Source organism: Schistocerca piceifrons, chromosome 1 (genome assembly GCF_021461385.2).
Source record: "Schistocerca piceifrons isolate TAMUIC-IGC-003096 chromosome 1, iqSchPice1.1, whole genome shotgun sequence".
NCBI lineage: Eukaryota > Metazoa > Arthropoda > Insecta > Orthoptera > Acrididae > Schistocerca > Schistocerca piceifrons.
This window is the reverse complement of record NC_060138.1, coordinates 630,131,518-630,156,139: the sequence shown is the minus strand read 5'-3', so window position 1 is coordinate 630,156,139 and position 24,622 is coordinate 630,131,518. Positions and strand designations below refer to the sequence as shown.

General features: G+C 41.4%; 1 protein-coding gene across 5 annotated transcripts in view; it reads right to left on the bottom strand.

Moving 5' to 3' along the window:
• The window catches only part of LOC124804742 (N-alpha-acetyltransferase 80), a 139,412-nt gene that overhangs the window by 78,101 nt on the left and 36,689 nt on the right, over positions 1-24,622 (bottom strand). For 4 of the 5 annotated variants that reach the window (XM_047265068.1, XM_047265052.1, XM_047265043.1 and 1 more), the window contains one exon: positions 12,437-12,594. The exons of the other annotated variant lie outside the window; for it this stretch is intronic. In XM_047265068.1, coding sequence (XP_047121024.1) covers positions 12,437-12,528 — 92 coding nt within the window. In that variant the 5' untranslated portion in view covers positions 12,529-12,594. The remainder of the gene's footprint in view (positions 1-12,436; positions 12,595-24,622) is intronic. 5 annotated transcript variants of the gene reach the window in all.

The window sequence follows — 24,622 nt, the reverse complement described above, 5'->3', positions numbered from 1 at the left end:
TAGTCTCTATTCGCACCCTATGTGTACAGTCTCCGGAGCCAGTTATGAAAGAGTTTTCAGGGATCAAATTTTTCGAAGGGTGTTACAATCCGATGTGATATACTTTTAGCATCTGTTGTGGGAGTTACTTTACAGCTGAAAACATCACTGAAGCCCTAGTCATCATCCATATTACATGTTGATTCGGCACTGTATCGATGTTGCTACATGATGTTGCCACTACCAGCAACCAAACAATCATTGAGGCATTATTTATACATGTCCATTCTGCCACAAGGGCATTGAAGAAGCAACCATGGTAATCAGATGTCCATTGTGCATCATCCAATTGAACAGCTGATCCCCCAACTGTTCAGCATATGCTGGACAACTGGGCCTATGATTTGGAGCTCCTCCTATCCTAGTACTATGGTGACAGTCTGCAACGTGAGCTGACCTCTGAGGCCTTCACTACCAGTCCTCTGCCAATGAGCCAATATCAGCTGCACACTCCTGTATCAGCCACCAACTTGCCTATCACTGCCACCCAGACAAAGCATCAAAGTACAGAGTAGCTTCATATGCATCAGAAGTTACAGCCTGACCACACCTGCAGCTTGTAGTTTTCTATCTGTCCCTGACAATGTATCTAAAATCCTGTGGTAAGTAAAAAGTTAAAATCAGCTGTTACACATTAGTGAAAACTTCATTTTCATATGTAGTTTGTTCCAATTGCACATCTTCCTGAACTGCTACAAAGTTTTCTGGTACCTGCCACGTTATAATGCCTTCTTCCATCTGTGTTTTTATTATTTTGTTCTACTCTCCTTAACTGATTTTGTTTCCTCCTTCAAATGCTGTTTCCACTTTCACAAAATCAGAATTACTTTTGGTATTAAGATCTTTCAATGCCAAATGGCATCATTTGCACAAAATTCAGTTTAATCACGACCACTTTATACATCCCTGGAATGGATTCCCATTTGAAGAACATGCACCAGTGCCTTTGCAACAAACAGATGTAGATACAAATCCATTATCACAGTATATATGTGACACACAGAGTAAAGATACAGGCGTCTTCAAAACAACACATAGCATGTATACTAATAAATGTTATACACAGTATACTGGTTTGAAAACACATGCTAGTTGGAGCTCCTGAATCATGATGATAATTTTAAAATTTTGGATTAACTAATAACATGTAATTACAGTAAAATGTTTCTGCCTAAGGTTGATTTTTTTGATATGTGAAATTTTGTTTTGGTACTATGACTGGCGTTAGCTCTAGTTATAAAATACCATGAAAAGATACAGCAAATGCTTGCGCAGAGTGTTTAATATGAGCTTAGTTTTTAAAAGTTATTAAGGACAACCCTCCACACATTTATCGAGGCAAGCTTAGAAATATACAAAACAAAGAGAAACTGTTCAAAACCCATCACGACAAACATGTAAGAGGCAGATAGTAATGGAAATCAAACTATAAATAAGAGCAGATAAGATATTGATTATTTTGTCCATCATGGTGTTAGAACTGCCCACAAGTGTATGTAAATAAACAAAGGCCAAGTAGCACCAGTTTTATAGTATCAATTTAATAATGATGGGTTTCAACCAGTTACAATAACTCTTAAGTGATACAGCATTCACATAATGGATGTCACATTGTACTATACACTGAGGTGACAAAAGTCATGCGATATGTGATATGCACATATACAGATGATGGTAGAATTGTATACACAAGGTATAAAAGTGCAGTGCCTTGGTGGAGCTGTCATTTGTATTCAGGTGATTCATGTGAAAAGGTTTGCCATATGATTATGACCACATGAAATGGATTAACTGGCTTCAAACATGGAATGGTAGTTGGAGGTAGACACAGGGGATATTCCATTTCATAAATCTTTAGGGAATTCAATATTCTTAGATCCACAGTGTCAAGACTATGCTAAGAGTACTAAATTTCAGTCATTACCTCTCACCACAGACAATGCAGTGGTCGATGACCTTCACTTAACGACTGAGAGCAGCAGTGTTTGCGTAGAATTGTCGGTGCTAACGGACATGCAACACTGAGTGAAATATCTGCAGAAGTCAATGTATGATGAATGTAACATTCGCAGTTATTTGTTATCCAATCACTATTTATCATTCCTGGGAGGTTCTCGAAATTTCTTATTTTTGTAATGTTTGCATATTCTTGAATGCTCAATATTTGTATAAACAGCAGCACTCTCCATTCAGGAGTTCAGTTCTATTTTGTCTGTACATCGGTATTTGTAATAAACTTGAATTCAGTGCCTAGTATTGTGCTTCAATGATGACCCTGACATTTGGACTTTATTGTGGTTACAGCATGACTATTTGGTGGAGATGGCGATTACTTCAAAACATCTACATCACCGTGGCTCAAATTGGGTAATGTAAAAGCCATCACCAACATGGATAGCAACCAGAATACAAGCAGTACATTATTCCCAAGGACTGTATATTTAGGAAACTAATGAATTCAAAAGCAGCAAAAAGTCAGGTGCACATCAGGCATCCGAAGAAGCTGGTAATGAAGTGATGAAATGACTGAAACGATTTGACTGAGTCGCCAAATAAAACTGGTGGGATGACATGATCTGTTTGGCAAATGTGTACTTCATGGTCGACACAATTCAGTAGTGATTTACGAACAATGAAGAGAAGCTCAATAGCTGGGACAAATTCCAGGCTGAAATGAAGAAGACATTTGGTAACAATCAGCAGCAACCCTGCTTATCAGAAGAACAAGTCAAGAGCAGGATCCAATGTCATACAGTTTTTCATTAAGAATATTTTGACCTTACATCACAAGTGATGCCAGTGCATCAAGAAAATATAGCATAAGAGAACCAATTGAAAGAAGTATGAATGACTCCCAAATGTGGTCCCTATGGCAGATATGGAAGACTATCACAATCTCGCTTCTCTCATATGCTAAATAGTAAGAGAAGAGACACAGTATTTTATGACAGCCTGAACTGTTGGATTACAAAAGCAAGAGATAGCAGCCATTGATTTTGATCCCATATGTCAGGAGGAAATAGGGAATGTTGAAGAAGATGTGTATTGTTCTTTAGCACCAATCTCCACCACCAGCATAGTTTGCCAGGGAGAATGGACACCGCCAACTCAGACTTAAGCTGTAGCCACCAAATAATAACTCCACATCTAACATATGTACAACTAAGTATAATGCCCAGCAGCAGCAGAACAGAAATTTGGAGGTTGCAGGACAACACATCAGTATTTTTCCACTGAGGATGCCTTGAACAAGTTGTACACTACTGCATGGGATTCTTTTTCTGTTATGTCAAAAGCTTATTATCATCAGCTAAAGAAGACTATGTTCCACAATATGAAAGCAGTTGTGCTGAAGGTTGCAAACGGGAAATATGCCCAGCTGATAGAAGCCTGTATTGAAAGAATAACTATCAATGACAGAACAAAGCCTTTTAAATTTGTTGTATTAACATAATGTAATCATAATGTTATTCTTGGACTGGACTTCCTGCAGACATCACAGGCAGTCGATTTTGGAAGATCAGAGCTCCAAATTGACAAAGTTAATTCAATGAGATCAAATGAAATCCAACCCCCCTCCCCTCTCCACAACCCCCCCCCCCCACCACCTGCAGAACAGATAGGTGTACTGGCCCAGTGCATTAACCACAAGGGTCAGTATGCTGGCCAGCCTGAATGTGGTTTTTAGATGGTTTCCCCACATGTGACTAGGTGAATACCAGGCTAATACCCAAGTCCCATCTCATGTACATGATTCACAAACATTTAGAAAAGCTTTTTCACACTTTCAGATTTAATAAACTACACACAGACAGTTGGGGTGCACATGTTCCATCGTAAGGGGTAAAGGCATCGTGACAGGAACGGCATCAGGCCACCCCTTAAATTAACCATGCCAACTTCCTTACCAACCTTTCCGATCCTGCTCAAATGCAGGAAAAAGACACACAAAAAACAAGACTCCAACAAGACTGCATAAAAGACTGTTATGTGCAGTCCTTTGCCATTCAAGACAATTTGTTCCACCTCCACATCAAGACAAGCTCCAGTCTTCAATTCAGAGTTTCAGTCAAAATGTGAAGCTTCACTCACCTGCAAAAAATTACTCTGGCTAACAAAATATATTACATGCTAGTGATGATTATAAGCAGTGCAGGTGGTCGAGGAGAACTTCGGATCACTGTCATGAACAGTCATAGCTCACCCTCAAAGGTATGTGCATAGGAGCAGCCAAAGCAGTCAACGAAGGGCAGCCTTGTGTCAAAGATTAAAAAGCATGTTCCACTACCATTACAGACAGTGCATTGGAGGAGCCACTATCAAACTGCCAATAGGATTTGGCCTGAATGAGAGACAAAGTCAGCAATTGAACAATAGATAATCCAGGAGGAACTGGATAAGATGTTGCAAGATGACATCACTGAACCTTCGGAGAGCCCTTGGTTTTCCAAAGTGTTCCATCTGAAGGAGGAGGGCACATGGTGTTTCTGTATCAACTTCAGATGACTGAACAAAATCTGAAGAAAAATTTCTACCCATTCCTGCACACTGTCAGGGGTAAAGTTTTCCTCAACTATGGACATACAGTAGCTACTGGCAAATTGAGGCTGACTGGGAAATGTCATACTTAGCTATTCACCAATGGATCCAGTCTGGAGGGGCAATGGGTCAGCATACCACACTCCCGGCCATTGTCGACATTCTGACCTTGGGGCCACAACCTGTCAATCAGTTAGCTCCTCGATTGGCATCATGAGGCTGAGTTCACCACGGTCCACTCCTCCCACCAAGGAACAGTTGCAGTACTGGAAATCAAACCTGGGTTCCTCACAGGAGAGTCTGTCACATTGACCATTCTCCTACAGATGTTGTCCTTCTTGCACCTCATTACAGGAAAATATGGTGTCTCCCTGTGGTAGTTCTTGCAAGGGATCTGCCTTGGTGCAAATATCCTTTATGAATTGCCAGTAGCAGGAGCACATTCAGAAGAAACTTCTCACATCGTGAATATGCTGAGGAGTCAGTAAATCTATGCCTGCTGTTATCTTTTCTGGATTGGGATGGACTCCATTGGTATTAACTAGGTGCCTGACATTTTTATTTCCAGGGCAACAAAGAGACATATTTCTGCATTCACATAGAGGCCTGCAGTCTGAACACACTTCAAGACTGTTGTCAGGAATCACAGATATTCTTTGAATGTCTTTGCAAAAGTAACAATATCATCCATATAGCAAAGATGTGTTGTCCTTTTAAGGTGTTGCAGCAGGTTATCCATCATACATTTGAAGATGGGTAGAATGTTACATAGTCCAAACGTCACAGTTTTGAGTTCATAGAGTCCATCAGGAGTTATCAAACATTTCTACATTCTTAATGAAAAATAAACAAATTTACTGGTATTATCTTTGCTTCTCTGGATGTTCTGGCAAACTACTGCAGATAGACATCTGGGACATGTTTTATTAGATTCACCAGATCAATAACAACAAACTAAATGGAAATCATGCTTTACTTTAACTTCGTACAGTTTTGCAATGGCTTCATATTAGTGAAGCTGCCAAATTTCAGGCAAAATCTTTTATTAGCCATAACTCCACTACTAAACATTTGCAGACCTATGTTTATGTGAACTGTTTTCTTCAGTTTTACTTGTAGAATAACAAATTAAAATATTTGCGTATCTTCTTGACTCACCCTGTATGTATTGTACATTCCACAGATGTGAGTTATTGTGGTTACTTCTATTAGACACATTGCTTCACCGTTCACAAACAAGTATACAGTCAAACTCTAAATGAAAGGCAACACAGAACACATTTGGAAAGAGGAAATATCTGAATGTTAAAACAGCGAAAATTGACAGGAAAGGTTATAATTATGGAAAAGTTCTCGTACATGTAATTACTTTAGCTTTATGTTTGTCATTTCCACAAAGAAAGTTTAAAAGTGTAGAGGTAAGTTGCTGTTTAATCAAGAACTGTATCCAAAGAATGCATTTTGCACATAAAATCTGCATAAGGTAAACTGTTAACAAAACCATAGAGGCTTCAAAGAACATATTCATGAAAGGAGAAATTGATAACTCAATCAGTAAAGTAAAAACTATTTGGAATTTTGTAAAGAAGGAAACGGGGAAAAGTGCAATAAAAAATGAGGATCATCTTGTTAGTGACCCAAGATCAATTCCTGATACAGTCAACACACATTTTTTAACAGTAACAGAACAAACAGGACCGCAAGGCTCTATAAATCAAGCCATGAATTTTCTGGAAGCATGTGTAACTAGTACTGTGCAACAAAACCAAGTAACAATAATGACTATTACAGAAACTGCGTCATTAAAACTCTGAAAGAAGAAAACTCCACTGGAACTGACAGCATATTTAGCAAATTATTAAAATCCTGCTGTAAGCACGTAAGTAAAATTCTTCAACAAATTTTCAATGCATCACTTAGGCAAGGAATAGTTTCTGAACAGCTTAAGTATGCAGTTGTAAAATCTCTGTGTAAGACAGGAGATAAGGCAGAGAGTGCAAACTATCAGCCAATCTTTCCCTAACAAGTTTTCCAAAGATTTTAGAGAAACTAATGAGGATTATCAAGCATCTCAGCGAGCATAATATCATCAACAAAAGTAAGTTTGGATTTCAGAGGGTGTTATCAACATAATTTGAAGTATTTGCTTTTACTGCCAATATTTTGGAGTTCTTAAAAAAATGAAGATTGTTGGAATATTTTGTGACCTAACAAAAGTGTCTGACTGTGTCACTCACAAAATACTTGTACACAAAACTTCATATCTAGTCATGAGTGGTGCAGCAGGGAAATGGCTTGAATTGTATCTTTTAAACAGAAAACAGAAAATTGTACTGGACAGTCGAGACGATGCCTCAACATCATCAAAATGGGATACCATCACATGTAGAGTGCCTTCGGACTCAATTCCGGAGCTCCTACTTTTTATTATTTTTATTAATGATCTCCCTCTTTATACAGAATATTGTAAATTTACCATCTTCACTGATGAAACTACACTACTTATAGATAATTCCTTAGACTAACTTGGTGTGTCAGCCAATAAAGTTTTGAGGGATACTGTGAACTGGTTTAACGTAAGTGGTCTTTCTTGTACTCAGTTCAACACAGCCTTTAAAGATGAGGAAACAGGAAAAACCTAGGTGAACAGCAGATAGCTAAGATGGATAGTTCAAAGTACCTAGTGTATAATACTGTAAGACACAAACTACAGCACAACCACAATGAGCCAAAGTTTATTATTTTTCCACAAACAAGTGAACAGCAGTTGAGAACATAGACACATGCATAGAAACAATCCAGATACTGATACAAGCAGTTGCTGACTATAAATAGGAATAGAAAATGAGAGCAAGTGCCAACTGCACTGCACTTATAAACAAGAGGGCTCTGGTAGACGGTGCCACGGATGCCATTGGTGAATATTTGGAGTGTAGTGCACCAGTGGCCTGGTGCCGTGGCATATCCAAGTATTACACACGGGGTTATGGTACCCCTCTCCCTTAAGGGAAAAGGACACTCTAATGATGCAGGCATCGGGACCACAGTTGAACCATCCGTGGCCTCTGTGCTGGATGCCACAGATGATGATGATGGCAGCAGAAGGAGATTCCAAGCCAAAACTGGTGAGTACGAACAGAAGTGCCATGGCCATGGACACACACGGCATCAAGAGAAAACTGGTAACAAGAGCACTGGTAGCATCTTGATATCCAGTCCCTCAACGAGGTGCAACTGCTCTGACAGTGAAGGCGCTGGCCGCTAGATCAAAGGTACCAGAGACACTGGAGTTCAAGGATGCAAAGGTGCAGACAGGTCGCCAGCAGCAAAGATTTCAAGAAGGCCTGGCAGCAGGCACTGGGGGGATGGATCGTGGACGAGAGGCAGGAGGAGTGACATCCACAAGGAGAGTGGTTCCACCCACCACAGCAGGGATGCCATGCAAGGCTGGGATAGGTGCTGAGAGAGGAAGTGGAGGTGGTGATGGACCTGTGGCCATCACTGTAACGTGAGGACACAGCTGGTTGTGGTGGTGCACCACTAGCTCATCACTGGTGCACACCGTACAGAGATGGGAACCCCAGCAGCTGTGGACCGTAGCTGGAATTCACTTTGGTCAGCGTCCGGACAGTGGATTCAGGAGTGAACTGCAACAAGGCGCCACATTGACAGGTGTTGGTGAGGTGGCAAGAGCAGACACAGGAGGGAGCACGATTGGCAAACACGGAGCATCTCGGCCAGACTCTCATTCCTCACTGGTGTAAAACTGTAGGCAGTAAAGAACTGTGTCAGGGTGTCATTCCTGGAGCAGTCCTCAACGTACTTCTCCATTTGAATCTTGAGAATGTGGAAAAGTTAGATTGGAGGTGAAAAGGAGGAACAGTCATTTGGCGAATATCTTGATGGGTGCAGCAATTGTGGAAGGCCTGGGACACAAACTGTGGATCATTATGTGTCATAAGCATATAGGCAATTTTTCAATAGTAAAATTTTTGGAGTAGGCTTGAAACATAGCCACAGCTGACATCAGAGAACAGTGGATAACATGTGGAAACTTACAGAAAGCATCAACAAACAACAACCAGTAATAATTTAAGAAGGGTGCCACAAAATCAACACGTATGTGATCCTATGGACGCTGCAGTGTGGGCCGTGGATACAGCATCACCTGCAATGCCGCTTGTTGGGAAGCACACTGATAGCAAGCTGCAACAAGATATCAATGTCACCATTGATACTGGGCCAAAACAAATGCTGGCACATCAATAACTTGGTAAGCAAGACATGCCAAAGCCCTTATGTTGGAGCTGAAGGATATTCCACCTTAGGGCAATTGGGATGACAACACTAGGTGACAGTCCATCTGTGGTTAAGAAAGGAACACCATCAAATACTGAAATAATGGAGGATGAAGTAGTTACACAAAGGATCAGAAGCCCTGCCTAGAGAACTGTCTGGCTAACCATGCTCAAGGAGGTGAACCACTCGACGCAAAACTGGATCCGCAGTGACAGCTGCTGCAATCCGGGAGCCTGTAATATTAAACTCTTCCACTGTACATTCTGCCTCTAAGAGAAAACAAACGAGTTCATCCTGATCATAAGTAGGATCTAGCCCCAATCAGAAGCCAGGACAGTGCATCAGCATTGGCACACTGCGTGGTAGGCCGAAAATGTATTTCATAGTTGTAGTGAGACAGAAACAAGGCCCAACATTGGAGGCAATGTGCTGTTTTGTCATGAAATTAACCAGAAGGATCAAACAATGAAATCAAAGGCATGTGGCCAGTAATGAGGGGGAACTTAAGACTCATACAAGAACATATTAAATGTTTTGAGGGCACAGACAATAGCAAAAGCTTCCTTTTCAACTTGGGAGTAGCACTGCTGAGCGTGGTTGAGTGTTTTTGATGAGTTAGCTATCGGACATTTGGAGCCATCCTCATATCAACGCACAAGAGTTACCTAGAGTCCATACTGAGAGGCGTTTGTAGCCAAAACCAGATGGTGGCCAGGATGGAAAGTAGACAAACAAGGAGCAGAATGTGATTTAAATTTCAAATCTTGAATGTACCCTTGTAGGGTGGCACGCACTAAAAAGGAATGTTCTTGTGGAGCAACTTGTGGAGGAGATAAGCCAACGTGGTGACCACCAGAATAAATCTGTGATAGGAAACAATTTTATGTGAAAATACTTGGGGTTCATTGGCATTTGCAGGGTGAGGCACAGCTGTGACCACAGTGAGATGACAAAGTACAGGTTTAACACCATCCCGAGAAACCCCAAATCCCAAATACACAATGGATGGGTGAAAAAAGTGTGACTTGATCAAGTTGCATTTCAACCCTGCAGTATGTATGAGTAAGATCGTGAACGAGGTGCGTAAGTTATGTATGCTTTTCTATGGATGTATTTGTTACAACGATGTCATTGAGATAGTTGATGCACCCCAGAATGGACATTTTCAGTTGTTCCAAAAAATGCTGAAAAATCACAGTGCACTAGTCACATCAAATTGGAAAAGGCTGCCTGTTGTAACTCACCAAACACTGAGTAACTGGAGACAATGTCAGGAGGTCCCAAATCCACATAAGTTTGTCAGTTAAGTACAGTCTGTAGGAGTGGGCTCGGAACAATGCACAGATGCTATATGTCCTGTGTCCACTTATAGTCTGAGCACTTTGTCCATTGCTCACACTTCGATAAAGAGTTTGTTACAATTTGTAGTCACTGGAGACACAAAATTAACATCCACATTCATGTCTGTAGGAGTGGGCTCGGAACAATGAACAGATGCTATATGTCCTGTTTTCCTACAGTTGTTGTGAACTGTCCAGCACTTAGGGCATGCAACCTTGTCATGTTGCAAGAAACAGTACAGGCATGATGGGAGCGCAGAGAACTGCTGTTTCTGTAGTTATTGTTGTTGTTTGGCACACTGCTGTCCAGTGCAGCACAGGAGTCGTGTTTGTATGACTGTCATATCATCCTCCCTCTGAGAACTGACTTACACCAGACAACCAGAAACAGGAGCTACCACGGCGATGTCACACCAAGCCTCAATCTAATCACCTGCAGCATGAGACACCTCAAATGATAGAGCAATATTTAACAATTCAGCCAAAGATGGACTCACATTGCTGTGTGCATTGACGCACCTCTTTGTCAGAAGCCAATGAATGATAGCATCACATATCACTGAGTACTGATGGTGTTCCCAAAGCCTGCATAGTCAGTGTGGCTGACAAGTTTGTGATAGCAACTGTTAAGAGCCTTCTGCTGCTCGAGGAGAGATTAGATCACTGCCTCCATGGACAGAAAACTGAAGGAACAATGAAATAGACTGAGCATGCACAAGTGAACACCACACTCATCTGCAATTGTATCATTCTGTAAGATACAAACATCACAGCCAAAATTAACCACAGTTTATTCTTCTTACACATACAAGCAAACAATCAATGAGAACATAGACACAAACATAGAAACAATCCAGATACTGATACAAACAGTTGCTGACAATAAGTATGAACACAATATGAGAGTGAGTGCCAGCTGTGCTGCACTTATGAAGAGGAGGGCCTCAGTAGCAGGTGAGGCAGATGCTGTGCCATGCGCACAAGTCATGTTACCCACCAGAGGCAGCGTCTGGTGGCCGGACTGTGCAGACATCACTGACAGAATTTTTGAAATTTAGTGTGCCAATGGCCTAATACCATGGCACATATCCAAGTACTACTTACAGGGTTAAAGCACCTAGGCTTACATATTGATGGCATACTAAACTGAACAAACCACACTGCGGATCCGTGCAAAAGACTGAATTCTGCAAATTATGTTTTATGCATTGTCTGCTCTTATATAATATGGAATCCATTGTGTCAGCTTATTATGTTTATTTTCGCACCATTATGGCATATGGAATCATATTTTGGGGAAATCAGTCACTAGCTAAAAAAGTGCTACATGCAGAGGAAAGAGCGATAAGAATCATGAGTGGAGTACACCCCAGAGGTTGAAGTCCTCATGTCCACTGTGCAATATATATTCTCTCTGATATGTTTCATAATGAAAAAAGCCCGTTTTTGAACCAACCAAATAGCGTGTATCATAGTATTGATTTCTAGAAGAAAAGATGCTGTCCACTATGCGCATGCAAACCTGAGTATGGTACAGAAAGGGACCCATTTCAGTGGCTGTAAGATTTTTAATGCCATCCCTTCACAAATGAATTGTTTAGTAGACGATGAGCTCTTGTTTAAAAAACACTCAAGGCAGTTCCTGTTGCAAGGATCATTTCACACAACAGAAGAGTTTCTGAACCACAAAGTATAGGATAAATGTATCTACAACTCTCAAATACATTCCCACATCCTTATCTGTGACCCTGACTATTCATTATTGCAAACATACATATTTTTCTATATTAGATCTTCTGTAAGCTTTAATTTTTCTGTACTATCTATTGATCTGCACAATTTATTTTTCTATAACAGAACCTAAGTTGTTGATACTTCAATATGAAACTGATTAGTATTATTTACATAATACCATAGAATGTAACCACAACAAACTTGTACAACTGACACGTTCCATATTCAGTGACATATTCACAACAAGGATCACCAGAACATGAAATACATAAGTGAAAATAAATACTGAGGGAAATTGCAAAATTTATGTTTCTTTCTACTTATAATAATTAACATACCACAACGAACTTGTACAACTGACACGTTCCATATTCAGTGACATATTCACAACAAGGATCACCAGAACATGAAATACATAATTGAAAATAAATACTGAGGGAAATTGCAAAATTTATGTTTCTTTCTACTTATAATAATTAACATACCTTGCTGTCTTACTCCTTGGCCATTCCATATTTATAAGACTGCAACACTCTTCTACCAGATTAGGATGTTCATGGATTTTCAGAACTTCCATTGAATTTTAATTGTGGACATCAATGTAATTTAGGAAAAAAAATAGTGAAGTCACCTAACACCAACTCTGCAAAAAAGATCCATAATCTCAATACAAGATCCCTCTTCAGGGCCTCTCAGTACGTATGAATATGCATCTTTTGTCTATTGGAAGAGCATCTTTGTCATTTATGATTGATAATTATGACACTACTTCTCATGCACAGAAAGCACAGACTTCCTAAATTAATACAAACATAGCTGCCCTTGCATGAAATATGTTAAACCACAAAACAAACTCATCTGAGTACTGGATAACAACAATAAGGAAAGGATACCTTGCTACTCACCCTACATCTACATCTATATGGATACTCTGCAAAGCACTTTTAAGTATCTGGCAGAGGGTTCATCAAACCACCTTCACACTTCTCTATTATCCCAATCTCGTATAGTGCACAGAAAGAACAAACACCTATTTCTTTCCGCATGAGCTCTGATTTCCCTTATTTTATGATGGTGATCGCTTCTCCCTACGTAGGTCGGTTTCAACAAAATATTTTCACATTCAGAGGAGAAAGTTGGTGACCGGAATTTCGTGAGAAGATTCCGTCACAATGAAAAACGCCTTTCTTTTAATGATGTCCAGCCCAAATCCTGTATCATTTCAGTGACACTCTTTCCCATATTTCGCCATAGTACATAATGTGCTGCTCCTATTTGAACTTTTTCGATGTATTCTGTCAGTCCTATCTGGTAAGGATCGCACACCACGCAGCAGTATTCTAAAAGATGATGAACAAGCATATTGTAGGCAGTCTCCTTAGTAGATCTGTTACATTGTCCTGCCAATAAAACACAGTCTCTGGTTAGCCTTTCCCACAACATTTTCTATCTGTTCCTTCCAATTTAAGTTGTTCATAATTGTAATTTACGGCCTTTAGATTAGGCTGATTTATCGTGTAACCAAAATTTAATGAATTCCTTTTAGCTCTCATGTGGATGACCTCACACTTTTTGTTATTTAGGGTCAACTGCCAATTTTCGCACCATTCAGATATCTTTTCTAAATCGTTTTGAAATTTGTTTTGATCATCTGATGACTTTATTAGTCAATAAATGACTGCGTCATCTGCAAACAACCAAAGATTGCTGCTCAGATTGTCTCCCAAATCGTTTATATAGACAAGGAACAGCAAAGGGCTTGTAACACTACCTTGGGTAACGCCATAAATTGCTTCTATTTTACTCGATGACTTTCCGTCAATTACTATGAACTGTGCTCTTTCTGTCGGTAAATCACAAATCTAGTCACATAACTGAGACGATATTCCATAAGCACGCAAATTCACTACAAGACGGTTGTGTGGTACAGTGTCAAAAGCCTTCCGGAAATCCAGAAATATGGAAATGATCTGGAATCCCTTGTCAATAGCACTCAACACTTCATGTGAATTAAGAGCTAGTTCTGTTTCTCTGAAAGGAACCAATTGATATACAGTCTGGATCAGGAGACTTGTTTTTTATTAACTGATTTAAGTTGCTTTCCTACTCCAAGGATATTTACTTCGACGTTACTCATGTTGGCAGCTGTTCTTGATTTGAATTCTGAAATATTTACTTCATCTTCTTTTGTGAAGGCATTTCGAAAGGCTGTGTTTAGTAACTTTGCTTTGGCAGCACTGTCTTAGATAGTACATCCATTGCTACCACGCAGAGAAGGCATTGATTGTTTCTTGCCGTTAACAAAGTTCACATACGACCAGAATCTCATTGTATTTTCTGCCAGGTTTTGAGACACAGTTTCGTTGTGGAAACTGTTATAAACATCTCGCATTGAAGTCCGCGCTAAACTTTGAGCTTCTGTAAAAGATCGCCAATCTTGAGGATTTTGCATCTGTTTAAATCTAGCATGTTTGTTTCATTGTTTCTGCAACAATGTTCTAACTCGTTTTGTGTACTGAGGAGGATGAACTCTGTCGTTTGTTATTTATGTGGTACAAATCTCTCAGCTGCTGCCACATCTGGTCTACACTTATATTATTAATTTGGAATGAGTGGAGATTGCCTCTCAGAAAAGCATCAAGTGAATTTTTATCTGCTTTTTTGAATAGGTATATTTTTCATTTATTTTTGGAAGATTTGGGGGTTACAGTAATCAGTCTCACAACGACAACCCTGCGTTCACTAATCCCTGTATCAGTTTTGATGCTCGAAGCAAGGGGAAACTACAGCCGTAATTTTTCCCGAGGGCATGCAGCTTTACTGTATGGTTAAATGATGATGGCATCCTCTTGGGTAAAATATTCCGGAGGTAAAATAGTCCCCCATTCAGATCTCCGGGAGGGGACTACTCAAGAGGATGTCGTTATCAGGGGAAAGAAAACTGGTGTTCTACGGATCGGACCATGGAATGTCAGATCCCCTAATCGAGTAGGTAGGTTAGAAAATTTAAAAATGGAAATGGATAGGTTAAAGTTAGATATATTGGGAATTAGCGAAGTTCGGTGGCAGGAGGAACAAGACTTCTGGTAAAGTGAATACAGGGTTATAAATACAAAATCAAATAGGGGTAATGCAAGAATAAGTTTAATAATGAATTAACTACTACAAACAGCATAGTGAACGCATTATTGTGGCCAAGATAGACACGAAGCCCATGCCTTCTACAGTAGTACAAGTTTATATCCCAACTAGCTCTGCAGATGACGAAGAAATTGAAGAAATGTATGATAAGATAAAAGAAATTATTCAGATAGTGAAGGGAGACGAAAATTTAATAGTCATGGGTGACTGGAATATGACAGTAGGAAAAGGAAGAGAAGGAAACATAGTAGGTGAATATGGCTTCGGGCTAAGAAATGAAAGAGGAAGCCACCTGGTAGAATTTTGCACAGAGCACAACTTAATCATAGCTAACACTTGGTTCAAGAATCATAAAAGAAGATTGTATACATGGAAGAAGCCTGGAGATACTGACAGGTTTCAGATAGATTATATAATGGTAAGACAGAGATTTAGGAACCAGGTTTTAAATTGTAAGGCATTTCCAGGGGCAGATGTGGACTCTGACCACAATCTATTGGTTACGAATTGTAGATTAAAACTGAAGAAACTGCAAAAAGGTGGGAATTTAAGGAGATGGGACCTGGATAAACTGACTAAACCAGAGGTTGTACAGAGTTTCAGGGAGAGCATAGGGGAACAATTGACAAGAATGGGGGAAATAAATACAGTACAAGAAGAATGGGTAACTTTGAGGGATGAAGTAGTGAAGGCAGCAGAGGATCAAGTAGGTAAAAGATGAGGGCTAGTAGAAATCCTTGGGTGACAGAACAAATATTGAATTTAATTGATGAAAGAAGAAAATATAAAAATGCAGTAAATGAAACAGGCAAAAAGGAATACAAACGTCTCAAAAATGAGATCGACAGGAAGTGCAAAATGGCTAAGCAAGCATGGCTAGAGGACAAATGTAAGGATGTAGAGTCTTATCTCACTACGGATAAGACAGATACTGCATACAGGAAAATTAAAGAGACCTTTGGAGAAAAGAGAACCACTTGCATGAATATCAAGAGCTCAGATGGAAACCCAGTTCTAAGCAAAGAAGAGAAAGCAGAAAGGTGGAAGGAGTATATAGAGTGTCTATACAAGGGTGATGTACTTCAGGGTAATATTATGGAAATGGAAGAGGATGTAGATGAAGATGAAATGAGAGACATGATACTGCGTGAAGTTTGCCAGAGTGCTGAAAGACCTAAGTTGAAACAAAGCCCCTGGAGTAAACAACATTCCATTAGAACTATTGACAGCCTTGGGAGAGCCAGTCCTGACAAAACTCTACCATCTGGTGAGCAAAATGTATGAGACAGGTGAAATACCCTCAGACTTCAAGAAGAATATAATTCCAATCCCAAAGAAAGCAGGTGTTGACAGATGTGAAAATTACCGAACTATCAGTTTAATAAGTCACAGCTGCAAAATACTAACACAAATTCTTTACAGGCGAATGGAAAGACTGGTAGAAGCCAACCTCGGGAAAGATCAGTTTGGATTCTGTAGAAATGTTGGAACACGTGAGGCAATACTGACCCTACGACTTATCTTAGAAGAAAGATTAAGGAAAGGCAAACCTACATTTATAGCATTTGTAGACTTAGAGAAAGCTTTTGACAATGTTGACTGGAATACTCTCTTTCAAATTCTGAAGGTGGCAGGGGTAAAATACAGGGAGCAAAAGGCTATTTACAATTTGTACAGAAACCAGATGGCAGTTATAAGAGTCGAGGGGCATGAAAGGGAAGCAGTGGTTTGGAAGGGAGTGAGACAGGGTTGTAGCCTTTCCCCAATGTTATTCAATCTGTATATTGGGCAAGCAGTGAAGGAAACAAAAGAAAAATTCAGAGTAGGTATTAAAATCCATGGAGAGGAAATAAAAACTTTGAGGTTTGCCATTGACATTGTAATTCTGTCAGAGACAGCAAAGGACCTGGAAGAGCAGTTGAACGGAATGGACAGTGTCTTGAAAGGCGGGTATAAGATGAACATCAACAAAAGCAAAATGAGGATAATGGAATGTAGTCGAATTAAATCAGGTGATGCTGAGGGTATTAGATTAGGAAATGAGACACTTAAACTAGTAAAGGAGTTTTGCTATTTGGGGAGCAAAGTAACTGATGATGATTGAAGTAGAGAGGATATACACTCCTGGAAATTGAAATAAGAACACCGTGAATTCATTGTCCCAGGAAGGGGAAACTTTATTGACACATTCCTGGGGTCAGATACATCACATGATCACACTGACAGAACCACAGGCACATAGACACAGGCAACAGAGCATGCACAATGTCGGCACTAGTACAGTGTATACCCATCTTTCGCAGCAATGCAGGCTCTTATTCTCCCATGGAGACGATCGTAGAGATGCTGGATGTAGTCCTGTGGAACGGCTTGCCATGCCATTTCCACCTGGCGCCTCAGTTGGACCAGCGTTCGTGCTGGACGTGCAGACCGCGTGAGACGACGCTTCATCCAGTCCCAAACATGCTCAATGGGGGACAGATCCGGAGATCTTGCTGGCCAGGGTAGTTGACTTACACCTTCTAGAGCACGTTGGGTGGCACGGGATACATGCGGACGTGCATTGTCCTGTTGGAACAGCGAGTTCCCTTGCCGATTTAGGAATGGTAGAACGATGGGTTCGAGGACGGTTTGGATGTACCGTGCACTATTCAGTGTCCCCTCGACGATCACCAGTGGTGTACGGCCAGTGTAGGAGACCGCTCCCCACACCATGATGCCGGGTGTTTACCCTGTGTGCCTCGGTCGTATGCAGTCCTGATTGTGGCGCTCACCTGCACGGCGCCAAACACGCATACGACCATCATTGGCACCAAGGCAGAAGCGACTCTCATCGCTGAAGACGACACGTCTCCATTCGTCCCTCCATTCACGCCTGTCGCGACACCACTGGAGGCGGGCTGCACGATGTTGGGGCGTGAGTGGAAGACGGCCTAACGGTGTGCGGGACCGTAGCCCAGCTTCATGGAGACGGTTGCGAATGGTCCTCGCCGATACCCCAGGAGCAACAGTGTCCCTAATTTGCTGGGAAGTGGCGGTGCGGTCCCCTACGGGACTGCGTAGGATCCTACGGTCTTGGCGTGCATCCATGCGTCGCTGCGGTCCGGTCCCAGGTCGACGGGCATGTGCACCTTCCGCCGACCACTGGCGACAACATCGATGTACTGTGGAGACCTCACGCCCCACGTGTTGAGCAATTCGGCGGTATGTCCACCCGGCCTCCCGCATGCCCACTATACGCCCTCGCTCAAAGTCCGTCAACTGCACATACGGTTCACGTCCACGCTGTCGCGGCATGCTACCAGTGTTATAGACTGCGATGGAGCTCCTTATGTCACGGCAAACTGGCTGACACTGACGGCGGCGGTGCACAAATGCTGCGCAGCTAGCGCCATTCGACGGCCAACACCGCGGTTCCTGGTGTGTCCGCTGTGCCGTGCGTGTGATCATTGCTTGTACAGCCCTCTCGCAGTGTCCGGAGCAAGTATGGTGGGTCTGACACACCGGTGTCAATGTGTTCTTTTTTCCATTTCCAGGAGTGTAAAATGTTGACTGACGATGGCAAGGAAAGTGTTTCTGAAGAAGAGAAATTTGTTAACATCAAAATGTGGTGCTACAGAAGAATGCTGAAGATTATATGGGTAGATCACATGACTAATGAGGAGGTATTGAATAGAATTGGGGAGAAGAGAAATTTGTGGCACAACTTGACTAGAAGAAGGGATCGGTTGGTAGGACATGTTCTGAGGCATTAAGGGATCACCAATTTAGTATTGGAGGGCAGCATGGAGGGTAAAAATTGTAGAGGGAGACCTAGAGATGAATACACTAAGAAGATTCAGAAGGATGTACGCTGCAGTACGTACTGGGAGATGAAGCAGCTTGCACAGGATAGAGTAGCATGGAGAGCTGCATCAAACAGCATTAGGACTGAAGACCACAACAACAACAACATTAACTCAGGATTATTTGTTGCTAAGTCAAGTGTGTTTTCACTCTATAGAGAAGGCACTGACTTGCAGACAGGCAAATGAAAGAGACTGCCAAAATATTAAAACTTTCGGATAAAGTTTGTATCCTGAAGTAGAAAACATTAACACAAGGACAACTCACACACTCATGGTCACTGTCACAGTGTGCTAGAGCCCAACTGCAACTGTGTCTGATGGAGCAGCAATCAGACGTTGTTAGGTACAATGTCGGGAGGCTGCGTTGGAGGGAAGGGGGACAGGGAGAGAAGTATATAAGGCGAAAGTATGTAGGTGCATTGTTGGGATAGATGATGTGTAGTACTGGAATGGGAGCAAGGACGGGGATAGGTATGTGGGAGGCTGGAGCTAGTGAAGGTTTAGGTCCAGGGAGACTTCCCACATGCACAGTTCAGTTATTAAAGTGAAGCACATCATGCTGGGCAGTATGTTCTGCAACGGGTAGTCCAGATGTCTATTGGCCATAATTTTGGCAGTACACAATCATGTAGACAGACAGCTTGATAGTTGTCGTACCCACATAGAAAGTGACATAGTGGTTGCAGCTTAGTTGGTAGATCACATTGCTGCTTTCGTAGGTGGCCCTGCCTTTGATGGGGGAGGTGACACCTGTGACAGGAGTGGAGTAGGTGGTAGTAGGAGGATGTATGGAACAGGTCTTGCATCTAGGTCTATTGGAGGGATATGAGCCATGACACAAGCAGCTGCTCCAGTCCTTGGTGTTACTGAGTCACGAGAGGAGCGCTCCTTTGTGGCAGGACAAGGGGTATGTGGGAGGTGATAAGTCACTGGAGAGAAAAAGCATGGAATATCTGTTTCTGGAGAAGATTTGGTAGGTAATTTTGGTTTGTGAAGGCCTCTGTGAGCATCTTGACATATTTTGAGAGGGACTGCTCACTGCTACAGATGTGATGACACCAATGGCTAACCTGTAACAAAGGGGTTTCCTGGTATGGAATTGGTGGCAGCTGGGGATATGGAGGTATTGTTGGTCATTGGTAGGTTTGATGTGAATGGAGGTACTGATGTAGCTGTCATTGAGGTGGAGGTCAACTTCGTGGAAGGTAGTTTTTTGCGTTGAGGAGGGCTATGTGAAGTGAATGGGGGAGATGGTATAGAGGTTCTGGAGGAACGCGGATACGGTGTCCTCACTCTTGGTCCAGAACACGAAGATATCATCAATGAATCTGAACCAGCAGAAGGGTTTGGGATTCTGGTGGTTAGCAAGGATACCTCTAGATGGCCCATGAACAGGTTGTCATAGGAAGGTGCTATGTGGGTGCCCATTGCTGTACAGAGGATTTTTTTGTAGGTGATACCTTCATAAGAGAACTAATAGTGTGCGAGGGGCACAAAAGCAGAGATCCTCTCTGTGGGGGAACAGTAACTAGCCTCAAAGGGGCTGTCTGGGTGGTTGGGTTTATGAACTTTAGGAAGCACGTAGGAGATAGTAGTGGTGGGAGTGAGGACAGAGAGAGATCAGGGGAGGTGTTATGGGTTGACCTAAGAGATTGAGGAGGGACTGGAGATTCTGCTGGATTTTTCGAATGGGGCCACTCTGACAGGGTTTGCAGGTGGACTTACCTGACAGCTGGGGAGACCCTGCACCAAGTAATCCCTAGGGTCGATACCCATAGTGGTGCGGCCTACGTCAGTATGTAGGATTATAAGGTCAGGGTCAGTTTTTAGTTGGTGGAGTGTGGTTCTTTTGTGGATGGTAGGTTGGTTTCCATACTGTGAGATTTGAGGAATGATGGTGAGGCAAGTTTCGAGATAAGGAAATTCAGAAAAGTTAACAGGTGATGATTGGGGGGGGGGGGGGGGGGGGCTCATAGTTGGATGGAGGAGTGAAGTGAGTCAGGCAGGGTCCAGTTTGATTTTGGTTTGTGTCTTATTGGTAGGGTTGGTGGCGAGAAAGTGTCTCCACTGTAAGGATATGGAGGGTAGAATGTCTTTAACAAGCCCAGCATGAGTGACTTTAGGAGTTCAAATGGCTCTGAGCACTATGGGACTTAACTTCTAAGGTCATCAGTCCCTTAGAACTTAGAACTAATAAAACCTAACTAACCTAAGGACATCACACACATCCATGTCCAAGGCAGGATTTGAACCTGTGACCGTAGCAGTCGCGTGGTTCCAGACTGTAGCGCCTAGAACCGCTCGGCCACTCTGGCCGGCACTTTGGGAGTGATACAGATGGTAAGGCCTTTGGAAAGGAATGATACTTCTGTGGGACTGAGGCTGCTGGAGGACAGGTCCATGACCATGCTGTGGGTTTGTTTAGGTTCTGGATTCTGTGTGGTGGTGGGAATTTCTGAGGGTGTGGTTAACATAGTAGGTCTGCAAGGCAGGGCTTGTTGGTTATGAGGGAAGGTTTGATTGAGGCTCTTGTAGAGCTTGTGGACAGGTTGGAGTGTTTTTCGGGTGCACTGTGTTTGCTGCTTTAGTTCATGGATGGCAAGGGTTTCATTTGGGATGTGGTCCATAGGAATTTGGGACTGCAGAGCTGTAGAATTTTATAGATGGAAAGGAGGAACTGGAAGAAGGTTTGGCCCTGATTTTATGGTTTTGCAGGACTAGGTTGGGAAGTGTCATGAACTGACGGAATTTGAACAGACAAAGGTCATTGTGGAAGGCGGGTAATTTGATGGTGAGGCCATCTGTGGGGACACCATAAGCTACACAACAATGCAAGAACCGTATGTGGGACTGGGTTCTGGCTAGGGATAGACAAACTTTTCTGCATTGGTGCAGATGGAAAGAGCAAGGATGCACGATAAAAAGAATGAAAGGGATGAAGCATAGTGAAAAACATGAAACCTGAGGAAGTAGGTCCTAAAGTGGAAGACAAAAACAAACAAACTGATGTGAAAATACTGAGAGAAAAACAAATAAAAATACGATAATAGTGGAGCGCAGGTCAGTGGGTGGATATGTGTGAAGAGATGGCCAGCAGGTGTAATTGGATCAGGCGAGGGCAGTATTTTCGTGCTTGAATAAGGGAAGAGAGGGGTGAGGGGAGGGGGTTGGGTAAGTGGTGGGTGGTTAGGTAAGGGGTGAAATTAAGTTCATGTAGCACAGGGAGGCACAGAAAAACATGTGAAAATACATGAGGATGAGGGAGGAAGTATAATAAATTTGAAGGTTTATGAACATCAGTGGGAAGAACGTGGGGCATGAGACGCTGCACTTAACATCTGCAGACACATAAAGCCATTTGCATATATTTGCCCAAGTTTTTGCTGGAACTGATACTTTATTAACTCATTATATTTACATAACAATGAGCTCATTTTGGCAATTTTTGCCATTTTCAAGTGATTGTATGAGTTAGTAGTTGCTTGCTTTTCTGGAGAAAGCTGTCAAACATGTCAGTGCTATTATAAATGTGATCTTATACAAAAATTACCAGTGGCACAAAAACAAAGTGACAATAAAACAGATGTCTGGGACACAATGGATTGTGTTTGTGTGTGAAAGAGAGGATTTGGTTACAAGAGTCGTTTAAACTGCACTAGAGGAGAGTCCTTGCGCTAATTTGTGTTGGCCCCATTTCCCTACCTGCTGACAGCTGTCTGTCAGTGGGCAATGTGTTTCTGTGAAAGTTTAGAATAATAGAAAATGATGTCACTTGGCCATCGAGCGCACAATGGCAGCTAACTATTGTTCTTGTTTCCGCTCATACAAAGCAAATGGTCAATCATACAATGAAGGACAATATATCCTATGAAAGAGGGGAGCACCGTGATTCTGCTATTGTGCAGATTTTATCTGTAATCATCATATTTAAAGACACAGCATCTAAGTCGTCCTATAAAGGCCAATTCACACTGGCCGTCATATCACTTCATGTACCATCCCATCATTCTGTAACACATTTCACATGGCGGCATCTGCACTGGCCATCCTGTCACATCACAGCACCATCAAGGTTTCTCGGGAAGGAAGTTTTGATGGCTGACGTCATCTGTCCCTTGTTGTTTGTTGTTTATTATAAATTGTTTAGTTACTTCTTTTGTTAAGATTTATAATTTCGTGAAACATTAACTGAAGCAGTGAGGCAGCAGTTTGAATTGTACCACACGAGTGCACTGATTTACTTGCCCTCTACTACATTTATAAAGTGGATTTTTATACATACCGGCACTGTATTTAATATTTTACAATGCAATTGATTGCAATATGGCTGAAAGTTGAACTGAAAAAGTACTGTGGGTAGAATGAGATTGTTTAGTAGGTGGAATTTATTTGTATGTTGTCAGGCACTTGTAGTGTTTTATAAAGAAATGGACTGAAACCTAAAGACACTGAAAACTGTTTGTTTAAATATGTGATTGTGGCAGTCTTATTTATTGTTAAGTAACTCTCTGGATCGTGTGTGAAACTGTTTTGCAAACATCTGTGGTCAATATTTAAGTAGTTTCACTAGCTAACCCCAATACAAATAAGGCACTTGAACTATTAAAAGCCAAATACAAGATGTATTGAAGGGAAAGGTATTGAGAGGATATGGCAACTGTACAAGAATTTGCACTGTGCTAGCAATGAAGCTCAACCTTAAACAAACTATTTTTTCATGGGATGTGATGGCAGCTAATAACACCATGTACCTTTTAGTAATTCTGGATGCAATTTGACATAACAAATCAATTTTAAAAAAACTGATGCTTCGACTTTATAAAATATAAAATGCAGACTCCTCTTTCTTGAGCTTCTTGTGTAGTACGTGAAATTTCTCCTCTGTACCACATAATGACATTTTTCGGAACCACATTATTTTTTTCCACTTCTGTCTACCTTCTCTAATAGACAAACTATTCTTGCAAGCTGCAAACCATTAAACTCCAATAAATGTCATTTTCATACAAATGTGGCTCCAGCATCCATTGCATTGTGCATATGCAACTCATGTGTAAAAACAGTTGAAAACCATCTTACAAAAATAGCAATTCATGTGAAAAAAATAGTTGAGGACAGCCATGTGAGTTGAGATCATGTGACTTGAATTGACTTGATGTGCTGTGATGTGACGAACAGTGTAAATACATCTTGACGTGGTGGTGCCACGACATGACAGCTGGTGTGAATTTATTGTCAGTCAGATAAAGTATAATAATCTCTTTATTAATGAATGTACAATGAAGACCAAGCAATCAAACTGTAGCTCTTGGCAAAGTGCTTTGAGTGGTACTTACATGCAATTTAGCATAATTAATTTACCAGTGAGAAACATTTAACTGGAATTTGATAATTGGTATGAAATCTAGTGCAAAAAAGTACACATATAGCAAGGCAGTATCCACTGCTGGAGGTCAAAACATGTGATTTAGAACCTTTAATTCTTGAGATTTATAATTCTGTTTGCATGTTTCTTTTGTTTGTTTATAATTTTGCCTAATTTCATCCATAACTAATGAACTATACAAGCTGTACAAATTCTGAGCAGTGCAACATAAAGAATAGTAAATATCCGTTAAGGAAGTAGTGCCAAATTAATAAATTTAATAATATTTAACAGCACAAAGAAAAAGAACTCTTTTT